Below are 13,792 nucleotides of genomic sequence, written 5' to 3'. Positions count from 1 at the left end.
GGCAGCATCCCTTTAGTGGTGTGCGACCGCCATTATAAAAATGAAAGTGCATTAATGCGTTCTGAAAAAAAATTAAACCAAAAGTACTCATGGCGTGCAGAAAATATAAACAAGAAGCAGCCGCCATTATTCCTCACGGGCAGCGTCCTGACACTGGTGTGTGCGGCTGCTATTGTAAAACTAAAAGCGTATGGTGCGCTAAAAAACCAAAAAAAAAACAAGGGCTAAAGCCTGCTTTCAAGAGGCAGTGCTGTGTCAGGCTGGATATTAAAGAAGCAGCCACCATTGCTATGCGCTCACACAACATGCCATGCCTGTTTCTGCAAGCCATTCATTAAGTAAATTGTTCTCTCTAATGGCTAATAAAAACTACGGAGTAAGGACGCATGTTATATGGGGTGTTCCTTATGGGTGGTAACAACATGAGGGAGGGAGGATCTAGGGAGGGGCTACTAAGCCTATAGACAAATAATAAACCATCATTTACAAAGGACAGGAAGAGGAGCCAATTGTAAAGATGGACGGAACATGGGCGGAGCTTAATGCTCATATCCTGAATACAGCATGTCTTGAAGAGACCGCGCAAACACTGCCTAGGTGAGTCTTAAAAAATCATTGAGGTAAGCTCCAAAGAGAAATTGGTGTCCTGAGAATTGATGAACTCTCTGAAGAAAAGGACATAGAAAATCCAAAGATCTCCAAAACATCTATCGTACTTTTTGTTCTGTCTAACTTTCTAAGGTAGAGTGCAATATTTCTACCACTGTGCCTTACCAAATATAATCATACTAATGTAGGATAAACTGTATAAAATGGCAGCAATATCCTTCAAGCTTGTGTTATTCTCTTCTTTCAGATGGGCCAGGCCAAGCTCCAAACCCATCACAAGTGCTGGACATCAATGAGTCATTTTACTCTCTTGTGAAAGCATCTCTAAAGAGCCACTCTCTGCTCCTGTGTGCCGAGGTGGACTCGGAGGACCCCTTAGTCCGACACCTGAAGGCTCCTGCCTGTTACGTGGAACTGAAAACCTCCCCGCTGCGAGGAGAGCCTGGGAACGTTTCAAGGTCAGATTCCTATTTATTTGTGTAGAAAGGATGCATGCCACACCTGACTATTGCTCACTTATATGTATGTGGGCTTGTAAGGCAGCGGGCTAGCACAATACAAAATATTAGTCAGATGTGCAAGTGTGTTTTGAGTCTCTTTGAGGATCCTCTCGTAGAATGATCTAATTTTTGGGGTTTTGGTGTGCTTCTAGGGTCTCTTTCCCTCTGTGAGCTTGTGGTAGGTTTCTCTCATGGTTTCTAGTTGGTCGTAGGGTCTCTGTTCTTTGGTGATCTTGTGGTAGTTGCTCTCACTATGCAGGTTTCTGGGTGGTGTTTGGGTCTTACCTCATTGGTGATCCTGAGGTAGGATGCTCTAATGGTGGTTTCTGGGTGTTGTTAAGGTCTCTCTCCTTTGTTGATTTTATGGTGAAGTGCTCTGATAATGGTGGGGTTTGGGTGGTGGTAGGGTCTTCTTTTCTTTGTGTGTGTCTCTCTGTCTCTCGCTGTCTGTATCCTAAGGCTCCCTCTCCCGAACCTCCATGGTGGGCTTGTGGTAGAATGCTTTCTTTATTGAAGCTTCTCTGTGGCTTCGGGCTCTTTCTCTTGCTCTTTTGTTTGGTGATCCTCTGGTAGAAAGCTCCTTTTAAATTTAATATAGCCTCTTTGGCAATACTGTGGTAGAATGCTCTTATTATGGAGATTTCTTGGTGGTGTTTTAGGGTAAGTCTTCTTTTGGTGATATTACTGAATAATGTTCTCCTTGAGGTGGTTCTGAGAGGTGCTTGATGGTCTCTGTTTTGGTGATCAGCTTGAAGCATGGGGGTTCTAGGTGGTGTTAAGATCCCTTGTCATGTAGTTCCTATATTACCCATACAGGATCTGCACGTTTGGATAACATAAACTGTGGGTTTGGTGGCAGACTGATTCCGAGCACCCCCACCGAGAATGTTAACCTGTTTGCATTAGCTAGCTCACAGTGCCACTAGAATCTCCTCTTATCTGGGAGAGAATAGTTTCTGGCAACCTTAGAACATGACAACCCTGATCCCTCAGAATTGTGGAAACAATGTACTACCTTTCACTCAGTCACTCGTGCTCACTTATTCGGTCTCAGAGAGTTTACCCAGAAGAAACAGTCGGGCGTGTTACGATAATACTTTATTGCACAGTTGTTCTTCTAGCGTAAAATAGATGTGCTACAACAACCGTTAGACAGTAGCAGATATATATGATAAGCAGTACAGTGAATATTAAAGGATAGAACAGTTCTACCATCGTGCAATAATCAAGAATACATACATGAATATAAAATGCATGATAAAAAAGAAAGCACATACTCCTACGATGCCTGTCTAAATGTACCTAAGTGTACTTAGCATGTGAGTAGGTGTGAAGCCAAGAATCCCTCTAGGTTTTAGTCTAACCCCATTACCTGAAGTGAGAGATTATGGGACCCCGTCCTGGTCTTGAGTTGGACACCCCGGGAGGAAAGTGTCAGACCACTGTCAGCTGGAACATCTGGATGCAGGAGACTCAGCGTCTCTGGTCAGTGTGTTGGCTGGGAAGTCTCGGTCTCCTCTCGCTAACACTAGTAAGATGTGCTGTATTTATACAGAAAGTATCTAGGATTCCTTTGTTTCTTGTATTAGCCATTGTTGGATTTGAGGATGACGTATGGGATGAACCTTGTACGTAGATATTATGCAGGTGGTGTAGCCCCTTTAGGTGTGTTACTTTGATATACGTCTGTTGTTCCTAAACCAATAATGCAAATTGCCACCCTGATGCTACTTAGGGCAAAAAGACAGGTGGCTATGGGGTTGTGGAAGTGACAACCTGTAACTGTAATAACAAGATGCCCTCTGGTGCAAGTCCCTTTTTGAAGTATACGCCACATTAGTTCCAGGCTAAACTAGGAACATATAAGAACAATTCTGCACTACTACTTCTAAACTATTCTGATGCAGCTGTGGCACCCGTGTTACAGCTCTTGTAATTCGGGTCTGCTGATTTAGTTGACTGATGTGTCCACTGTAGGGGCCTGTGTTTGACCTCATGGTCACAGGTTCATATCCTGGCAGGTTTACTCAGCCTTTCATCCTTCTGATGTCAATAAAATGAGTACCATTGAGTTGGGTAACAATAAACATATTTTATTCAGCGCCAAGATACCCTTCTGGGTGAATGTGCGCTTTACAAATACACATGTTATTTTATGTATATGCATATGCTCCTCAACTACCCGATACCCCTGTAAAATCCATGTTACAGCTCATGTTGTATGTGCCTCCACTTCTTAACTGTACCTAGTACACCTGTGTTACAGCTCTTAATGTATGTGTCTCTGCTCCTCAGCCGTACCCGATACACCTGTGGCACTGGTGTTACAGTTCTTGGTGTATGTTCCTGCACTTTTGAACTGTACCCGATACACCTGTGGCACCAGTGTTACAGTTCTTGAGTATGTGTCTCTGCTCCTCAACCATACCCAATACACCTGTGGCACCTGTGTTACATCTCTTGGTGTATGTGGCTCCACCCTTGAACTGTATCTGATACACCTGTGGCACCCATGTTACAGGTCTTAATGTATATTCCTCCCACTCCTGGACTGTACCCGATACATATTTGGCACCTGTGTTAACGCTCCTACTTCTCCTTTTCGGTGAGCCCTTGTTATCTTTCTGCCTCACCCAGTTCTAGGTCAGCAAGAGGGCCTGGGAAACCTTATCTCCTGAAGGTTTGCAAGTTGTTTTCTGTTTGTTTAAAACATGTTCATGCGTAATACTGCCTCAGGGGCGGTGTTACCAGGTTAGTGTTTTAGGTCTGGCAACAGGCAGTTTTGGTGTGAGCTCCTTACACCCATTTTCTCGAGCTCGCTCTTCCTCCCTACCCCTCCCCCCTCTCTCTTCAGTTAGGCAGCCACCTTAAGCTATTGACTCTCTTTCAGATAGCTCCAAGTATTCGCTTTAGATGTTGCCCATCAGCACTGACATCAGCCCGTGGTAAGGCGTGGAATTAACTAAAAAATCTCTCCTTGCACATATTGGTTACTTTTTTTATTGTTTTTTTTGTATTTTATTATGTGGACTGCCCCAGTGTTGTTATGTATTACCTCATTATAATTGTTCCTAGCAGGGCACCTTATTTTAATGTACTCCTGTTGGTGTAGTTTGGAATCTAGAGGGGGTGTTATTCCAGAATGTTGGAAGAGCGAGGAAAGGAGGGCAAAGGGATCTCAGTCTCCTGGGCATGTGATGGTGGTTTTCTAATTGAATCATAAATCTGCATTCGTGTAAGGTTCGTTACACACAGCTTCTCTCCCTAGGTTCTCATCCCTCAATCCCCTGCACCTCTGCCCATCTGTTTCTCCATGGTGCTCCCCACCCATCTCTGTCCCTCTCCCCCTTTTTTTCCATTTCAAGGTAGTGGAGGCTGCTAAATGCTACAGGGCTGCTCGCTATATACAATGCGCTCGCGCACATATTTGGTGTTTTTATTTTGCTTTTCTAAAATGGTTGTCAGCTATGTTGAATGGTAAAGAAAAAAAGCCCATTGGTTCATCACAGATTAATACTGAAGCAGCAGAGCTGGGTGACAGGTTCAGGGTTCTTCTGAAGCCGCAGAGCAGGGTGACAGGTTCAGTTCATTTTGAAGCAGCCGGGCTGGGTGACTGGTTCTCTCAGAAGCAGTGAAGCGGACTAACACGTTAAATCTGAGGGAGTAGATCTGGCGACAGGTTAATTATGAAGCAGTAAGCTGAGAAACTAGGAGTACCTGGGTTAGACTATTGCATCATATGGGGAAGCATGGAACCATTTTCTGTTCTACTGCATTGTGGATTTACCTGTTAAGTTGTGCTTTGTCGATGTGGTTTCTTCTGGTTCTAATTGGATGGGGGAATGCGCTTTGTTAGGTCAATTATTTATTGGCTATTGTTTTATGATGATACCCGAAGGGACTGTTGACCTCACTGAGAAGACGTCACTAATAAGACTGAAGAAGATGATGAGGTAAAAAAGGTATCTGTTCTGTTGTTTTCTCCAGCTAAATATATCTGTCTTAAACTTGATGTAAATCTGAAAGACAGAGTAAAACTATTGTAAAAAGTTCATGGTAAATTCACAGAACCATGCTGCTTTAATTTATAGCTAAGAGCCAGACGACTATGTATTATTTTTTCTTTTTGGCTCAGTGTATGATGTTAACCCCTTCTAAACCCTTCTTGAGATGAAGACTACTGAAATACATCACAGACTAGAAGCCCCTTTCTTTGTTCCCTTTTATTGCAGAAATACATTAGTCTTTTCCTAGTAATAACTAACCTTTTTGCTTGTCAGTGGTAACGTTTCTTTTCTTGCTCTCTTGCTACAGAGAGCTTTAGCTGTCTGTCATAGACTCATAGATTGGATGTTGGCTCGGACGGTTGCTCATGATTGGATAGTGTAGGAGCTGTCTTAGTATATGGTGCACTCTTAAAGGAGTGATGCACTTTGCATGAATCCAGGCATCCCTTATGGTGATTTTAGTGGAGTTGATACCCTTAAAAGCTCCCAGAGGGATAGCTGTGGAGAGCAGCCCTCAGGTTTATCTTGAAAGGGTTTAAAGCAGCTTGTTTTACCACATTTAATCAAGAGTGTAAATTAGGTGAGAAAGAACCACACAATGTTTATGAAAAATAAGTCTATTTATTACACAACACAATCACTGTCACTTGGTATATCTCCTGTCTGGAGAGATCAACAATACACATAAGAATACTTCAAAGAAATCCGGTAAGTAGTACAAATATATACTGGTCTCCAGGGGGAGACCAAACCATATGCTAAATAAGTGGAATGCAAACTGCAAAGGAGAACAGGATTTGTACCAAGGACTTAGAAGAGCTTGGAGAACCCGGAGCCATCCAAGGTAAGTACCCAGGAACCCCAAAGAGGCTGTGTGCAGAGTGAAAACACAGCCACATGTCCAATAGATGTCAATGTAGTAGACATAGTTGCAGTTTTAAAGAAAATGGACCCTCCCCAGAGGACCGGAAGAAACCCTTTGGAGTACAGAAGGTTGGAGAGCCACCCCACCCGTGGATGCCCCAAGAACCAGGTTACCTGCACCAGGGAAGCCAGGTCATTAGGGATGAAGTGACGTCAGAACCTCTCATAGACAACAGTGGGCGACTCTGAAAGATAAGCCTCTGCAAAAGTCTGTGAAGAAGTCCTGTGGAATTCAAGGGTGGATTCGTGAAGAGGAGAACTTGCAAGATGAGGGGACAGCGTCTATGCCACTCGGAGGTGACCAGGAGGCACGGAAGCACAATGCCCACCCTTGGCATGAACTTCAGCAGAGTTGACGATGACCATGTCACTGCAGCTGTGGGGACCAGGCGGTGCTGGGGAAGATCAGGAGCCGTGCTCTAATTATCCCATGTAGGATGCCAGTGTCCAGGTGGGCGCTGTCCGACAGGAGCACCAACAATTCTTAGTAGCCGCAACTGGCATGGAAGATGAAAAGATGCAATTGTTGGGACCAGCAAGGTCCAAGGGACTCACTACTTGCAGAAGAGTTAGAGCAGGCCCAGAGCAAGCAGGGGAGCCCACCAAAGCAGAAGGAGACCTTCGAGAGGACCCAAAGGCCGAAGGCACAGGAGTCGCAAGCGGACTTCAGGCAGCTTACCAAAGATAAAGGCCCACAATGCAGGGAAGACACTTATGTTCGACGGATGAGGTGCCCGAGGCGGGAGCCTCTTGTAGCCAAAGATCTCTGGAGTGCAGAGCCAAACAGCCATTGCAACAGCAATTCAACGTGGTACACTCCCACGGCATTGAAAATCACAAATGATTTTTTTTTTTAAACTCATCCCATCAAAAGAGAAGGGAAAAAAGAAATAGTCCAGGAGCGGGACAAACCCAAGAATATGAAGAAAGTAGGATATTTATTTCATGATTACCCCCACTTTTGCCTGGTGTCAGTATGTTTTGACTGTTGTTGCTGGGGCCCTGCTAACCAGGACCCCAGGATCTGAGATCTCTTTATCAAAATGGCTTTGGAAGTATTTTGGTACCTCCACAGTTGGTTACTGGTGTACCCTTATATGTTCCTAGTATATGGTACTAAGGTACCCAGGGTATAGGTACAACAGGGGTCTCCTGTGGGCTGCAGCATGTATTGTGCCACCCATGGCAGTCCACTTAAAGTCTGACTACAGGTCTGCCATGACAGCCTCTGTGAGATGGTGCTCACACCTCTCACAACAGATATGAGTTTTCTTATATCGGAGGTCACTGCACTTAAAACCTGTAAGTCACCCCTATGGTAGACCCTTCAATCCGAGGGCAGGGTGCTTGGTTAGAAGTGTGAGAGTGCCTCTGCATCAGCAGGACACCCCTATAAACCTCCAAGCTTTGTTCAAGTTCAAGTTCGGGCATTTATATAGCGCACTACTCACCCAGAGGGTCTCAAGGCGCTAGAGGGAGGGGTTCACTATTTGTCGAATAGCCAGGTTTTCAGTTCTTTTCTGAAGGAGATGTGCTTCTGAGTAAGGCGGAGGTGGGTGGGGAGTGAGTTCCAGGTCTTGGCAGCCAGGAAGGAGAATGATCTGCCACCCATGGTGGCTTTTCGGATGCGCGGGACTGCGGCGAGGGCTTGATTGGATGATCTTAGTTGGCGGGTGGGAATGTAGAAGGACAGTCAGGTGTTGAGGCATTCGGGTCCCCGATTATAAAGGGCCTTGTGTGCGTGGGTAAGAAGGCGGAAAGTAATTCTCTTGTTGACGGGAAGCCAGTGGAGGTTTTTTAGGTGTCCGGTGATGTGCTCTTGGCGCGGGATGTCTAATATGAGTCTCGCTGACGCGTTTTGGATACGCTGGAGCTTTTTCTGCAATTTTGTTGTAATTCCGGCGTAAAGTGTGTTGCCATAGTCTAGTTGACTCGTGACCAGTGCATGGGTGACAGTCTTTCTTGTCTCGAGGGGGATCCAGCGGAAGATCTTTTGAGAATGCGAAGGACGTTGAAGCAGGAGGACGATACGGCGTTGACTTGTCTGGACATAGAGAGAGAGGAGTCTAGAATGAAGCCAAGGTTACGTGCATGGTCTGTGGGTGTGGGTGCTGATCCCAAAGCGGAAGGCCACCAAGAGTCGTCCCAAGCTGAGGGGGAGGATCCTAGGATGAGCACCTCCGTTTTGTCTGAGTTGAGTTTTAGGCGGCTCTGTTTCATCCATTCGGCTACTTCTTTCATACCTTCGTGAAGATTGGTTTTGGCGGTGTTGGGGTCTTTGGTGAGGGAAAGGATTAGCTGGGTGTCGTCGGCGTAGGAGATGATGTTGAGGTTGTGTTGACGTGCGATGGAGACGAGAGGACTCATGTAGACGTTGAAGAGGGTGGGACTGAGTGAGGAACCTTGAGGTACGCCGCAGATGACTTCGGTGGGCTCTGAGTAGAATGGGGGGAGTCGGACTCTCTGGGTTCTCCCAGCTAGGAAAGAGATGATCCAGTCCAAGGCTTTTCCTTGTATGCCGATGTTGTTGAGGCGTTGTATGAGGGTGCTGTGACAGACAGTGTCGAAGGCGGCGGAGAGGTCGAGTAGAATGAGGGCCACTGTTTCTCCGTTGTGTAGGAGTGCTCGGATGTCGTCGGTCGCCGCAATGAGGGCGGTTTCGGTGCTGTGTTTGGCTCGAAAGCCGTTCTGTGAGGGATCCAGGGAGTTGTTGGATTCAAGGAAGGCGGCGAGTTGGCTGTTGACGGCTTTCTCGATGACTTTGGCCGGGAAAGGGAGGAGGGATATGGGTCGGTAGTTTTTCAGTTCTGAGGGGTCTGCTGTGGGTTTTTTCAGAAGGGCGCTGAGTTCGGCGTGTTTCCAGATTTCTGGAAAGGTGGCAGAGTTGAAAGAGCAGTTGATGACATCGCGGAGTTGGGGAGCGATGATGGAGTCAGCTTTGTTGAAGATGTAGTGGGGACAGGGGTCAGAAGGCGAGCCAGAGTGGATTGAGTTCATGAGGCGAATGGTGTCTTCAATGGTGATTGGGTTCCAGGAGCTGAGGTTGTTAGTTGGAGGGGTGGGATCTGAAGGGGGTGGGGCGGGTTGGTCACTTGGAGTATTCTTGAAGCTGTTGTGGATGTCGGCAATTTTGTTGTAGAAGAAGGAGGATAGCGCATCGCAGAGGTCTTGGGAGTTAGTGATGTCGTTGGATGCTGCGGAAGGGTTGGTGAATTCTTTGATGATATTGAAGAGTTCCTTGCTGTTATGAGAATTGTTGTCGAGACGGTCCTTGAATGCTGATTTCTTGGCGGAACGAATCAGTTGGTGGTGTTTGCGGGTGGCTGTCTTGAGGGAGGCCATGTTGTCTGGGGTTGGTTCTTTTCTCCAAATCTTCTCCAGGGTGCGGCATGTCTTCTTGGATTTTTTAAGGTCATCATTGAACCAGGGAGCCTTTTTTCTGGATGATTTCAACTGGTGTTTTTTCAGGGGTGCTAGTTCGTCCGCACTGTGGGTAATCCATTGCCTGAGGTTGGTGGCCGCTTGGTCTGGGTCCGTTGCTAGGGTGGGAGGGTTTTGGTTGAGTGATGTGAGGAGTTGGTCGGTGGTGATTTTATTCCATTTTCTCCGGGGAATGGGTTTTGGACGGTTGTGGGTTAGGGTGGTTTTGTAGCTGAAGTGAACACAGCTGTGATCCGTCCAGTGGAGAGCTGTAGTGCGATCGAAGGAGATGTGCTTGCTGGAGGTGAAGATAGGGTCGAGCGTGTGTCCGGCTGTGTGAGTGGGGGTGTCAACAAGTTGTTTGAGTCCGAGATTGGACAAGTTGTCCAGAAGGGTGGTGGTGTTGTTGTCGAGTATGTTTTCAAGGTGGTAGTTGAGGTCTCCTAGAAGAATGTAGTTCTCGGAGGCGAGGGCGTGCGGGCTGACGAAGTCTGTGATGTCGTCGCTGAATCGAGATCGGGTGCCTGGAGGCCTGTAAATGAGGGTGCCTCTAAGGGTGGTCCTGGGGTCGGTGTGGTTCTGAAAGTGGAGATGTTCGGCGGTTGCAAGATTGTCGTCAGAGCTGGTTGTGATTTTGATGGTGTTTCTATGGACGATGGCGATGCCTCCTCCAGTTTGATTGGTGCGGTCTTTTCGAATGATCTTGTAAGTGTCCGGTATGGCTATGGCGATGTCAGGGGCAGAAGATGCGTTCATCCATGTTTCAGTAAGGAAGGCGATGTCAGGTGACGCAGTGTCGATTAGGTCCCAGAGTTCTGTTGCATGTCTGTGGACCGAGCGGGTGTTCAGTAGGATGCATTTCAGGCTGTTGAGTTCGGAGCTGTGTGTGGAGGAAGTGGGTTTGGTGAGGGTCCTGAAGCAGTTGAACTTGCAGGAGAGGCAGGCGAATGGGCCGTGGGTACGTCCTGGGGAAGCTTCGCAGCATAGTGGGGTGCGTCCGGGGTTGAGGGCGAGGAGAGTAGCGGCATCATATGTGACTCTAGAGGGTTGGGAGCGGCGGGGACCAGGGGGTCTGGCGCTGGGCGCAGTCCAGGCGCGGACGGGCGTAGACGGGCTTACCTTTGGCGCACCTTCGGCGTGACCGCTGCGCGCCAATGCATCTGTCATAAGTGGGTAGTGGGAGTGGAGGGGCGAGGGAGGGTCAGCTGGGAAGGCGGGAGCGGGGCAGAGACTCGGGCAGGGCGACAACAATAATATCAACACAAAATGGCCGGCGGGACGGAGCAAGCAGGCAAAGTTATTCAAAGTGTGCAGAGGACACGAAATAAAAATCATTCAAGGCAACACAGCGATGGCACAATTATCTCAGCAACTACGTAGCAGGCGAGGTGATTCTGCGTTCTAAGGCACATAAATTACAAAGATAACAGTCTTGCAATGCGAGTAGCCTAGATGAGTAATATCGATGTTTGCAATGAAAGCGTGCAGTCAGAGATGATTAAGTGATTAGCAGCGATGATTGCAGTTCAGGCGGTCCAGTAATGCGGGATAGTTAGATTGCTAGTAGCGGTGTAAACAAATAGAGCGCTCCTACAATGCGAGATGATTAAATAAATAAATCAATAGCAGCGCTGTATGCAAATAAGCGGTCCTGTAGAGCGATGTGAAATAATGGTAGCGGCGAGTGCAAGCAGCTGGGGAGAACAACGATACCAGGTTGTAAGGGGAGGCAGGTCGGGAGCAGCGTGGAGGAGCGGCCGTGTCTGTGGTAAGCAGGACGGTCACCTGCTTTGTAAGAGTGGCAGCCATTTTAAGACAAATAGGGAATATCCATCATTATGAGATGCCTAACTATATAATGGCTGTGTCGAACCAGGTCATATTTGGTATCAAAAATGTTGGACGCTAACCCAACAAGGATTCTGGTGTTGGAGGTATGATCCCATGTACTGGGGGTCTGCTTAGAGGAGCCCCCTGTACTCCTGGTGATAGCCATTCAGGGTCTGCTAGCAAGCTAGTGCTGCCGCCAACAGATATTGTTCTAACCTTCAGCTGCTGAGCTGAGCTCGAGCAGGGGAAGGTAGAACAATAAGTTTCCTGTCACAGGAAGGTGTGTCATGTATTCCTATAGGTCCTGAATCGATCCCCCTATTCCTGACCCTATTCTAGTTAAACAAACCAACAAGTTAACTAGCAGTCAGCCCATGAGGCAGAAAACCCCCATGATGCAGATACCGTTATCTGACGCAGTCACACTACGGCACAGGAATGTGTTATCTGATTAGGTCATAACGCTTGCGATCTAATTAGACAAGCGATATTCCTCCAGTCCCTGATAAGGCATACGGAGTTCTCATAACAAATCAAACCTATGACAACCTGGGCAAAACCCTGCGGCCATTGTTTTGATTTCACCGAGAACTTTAGTAAAAGAATGTGCTAACGAGCAAGTCGTATGACATCTTTATTGACGTATCTATGTCCATCCTTACGTCAATCTCGGCACCTTAAAGGTATAAATATTACCGATCTTGCCCTATGCAAACACACGCGTGGTGACGAGACGGAGCAGCCATACTTGCCGAAGCCAAGAGCAGAGCAAACCCTGCTGGCAGCAGCCCCGCCTTCCTGACGCGCTGAGAGACGCGCTGCTTTCTCCTGCCGAGAAATCCAGCACCGGCGTTTCTGGGTAGCCCTCGCAGGCAGCCTGGAATATCGAGACCAGAGAGAGAGATACCATTCCTCATTCATCCTAACTTCCAGGTACAGAACTGAATAACCCCTCACAGAGAATTCTTTAGTTATTCACTTGGCAAAAACAAACTTAACTTAAACTGTAACTTTCTATTCCCGCCCACGTATTAGACTTAGGTCAGGTACACGGGGTAGGCGTATCTAGAAACACCAGTTGAGTACGTTTAGTCAAATGTATATGTGTATGTAATATATTTTAATCATTTTAAAACATCTTATGGCTTAGAAACCATATCAATGTTTTTACAGTATTATTTTATACTATTGCTTTTAATGTATGCACTTTACTTAGCTATAAGTATTGCAATAATATCGATCCATTTCTCTTGTATGAGAAAAGAGACTGATCAATAAATAACACCTTTTTATTGAACACGCCCGTCTCTTCCTTTTCTCTACATTCTGATGAGACTAAGAATGCACGTACTGACTGAGTAAAATAAATTGCCTTTTGTTCACACGACTCTCGAGATTTACTCTTGATTAGGGGAGAGCAAAGTTGTCATGTTCTATGGTTGTCAGAAACTAAATCCCTTCTTGTCTAATCAGGGGAGTTAATTCTTTCCTGAACATTCGAGAAAGTTTCTAGTGAACTCTGAGCTAAGCTGGCAAACCCAAAACTTTAAGTCTAGTATCGACAGTAGTAGACCTAGTTAACGTCTGGCCTAGGCCTTTACTGCTGTAGGTATTATTCCAATGCGCAGAGCCTATTGGGATGATAGGAACTACACTACATGGCGCCCAACGCGTTTGGAAAGGGCGATAAAACTAACGTAAGACATTTAGAGTAACTCAGTCGTGCTTTCTCACTCAGACCCCTTTTCCCACAATACTCCAAAGACGTCTGGAGTGGGTGAAAGGTAATATCCTCCAAAACCTCGCAGGAGGGAACTCCTATGTATGGTTCTTGGTATAGTCAACGTTGAAGGATACACTGTTCCAAAATATTGTGCATCTAATCTTTGTTTCCATAAGAAACCTGATCTGCAAACAAACAAAATAACCTTCAGGACAGTAAAATGTCAGACAATGAAGAAGAAAGAGAGGCAGTTAGATTAGCAGCTGAACTCGCAGCGGCTGATGCTGCAGCACTAGATGCGGACGGGGATATAATACTCATCCCGGTCATCAAAAGGAGATCTATAACCCTGAAACTTATAGAAAATGGACTGACACCTAGAGGTGGCACAGTCATATTCGTAATTGAGGCACACGAATATCGGCAGACGGAGGTATATTATTCATGGATACATTTTCCGGCAGCAAATGCTGTAACAAAGTACTTCCACTATTACAAAATAGAGGAACCTCCTAATGAGTACACTCCTTTCGAGGAGGTGGAAGTACCACTCAAATTTCAAGAGCATTTGCTCTTATTTGATGTCGCCCTAAAACACAATAATCACATCACCAGGCTCGGTCCTTTAGGCAGACCAGGAGCAACGTGGCCGGTCCTAGCCGGATACACACCACATCCAGACATCAATGGGATGTCTGTAGCAGAGCTGTTAACACAGCTAAAACAATTAATAAACATTCATAGACAATTAGTACAGTATGTAATGCGGACTTCAACAA

At 46.5% G+C, this 13,792-nt stretch overlaps 1 protein-coding gene across 4 annotated transcripts in view; it reads left to right on the top strand.

Annotated features, from left to right (window-relative positions):
• LOC144756332 (decapping and exoribonuclease protein-like) overlaps nucleotides 1-13,792 on the top strand; it is a 123,329-nt gene that overhangs the window by 44,576 nt on the left and 64,961 nt on the right. For all 4 annotated transcript variants that reach the window (XM_078646050.1, XM_078646051.1, XM_078646049.1 and 1 more), the window contains exon 4: nucleotides 857-1,067. In XM_078646050.1, coding sequence (XP_078502176.1) covers nucleotides 857-1,067 — 211 coding nt within the window. The remainder of the gene's footprint in view (nucleotides 1-856; nucleotides 1,068-13,792) is intronic.

Source organism: Lissotriton helveticus, chromosome 5_1 (genome assembly GCF_964261635.1).
Source record: "Lissotriton helveticus chromosome 5_1, aLisHel1.1, whole genome shotgun sequence".
Lineage (NCBI taxonomy): Eukaryota > Metazoa > Chordata > Amphibia > Caudata > Salamandridae > Lissotriton > Lissotriton helveticus.
The sequence above is the reverse complement of the archived record's forward strand: the minus strand, read 5'-3'. Positions and strand labels throughout refer to the sequence as shown.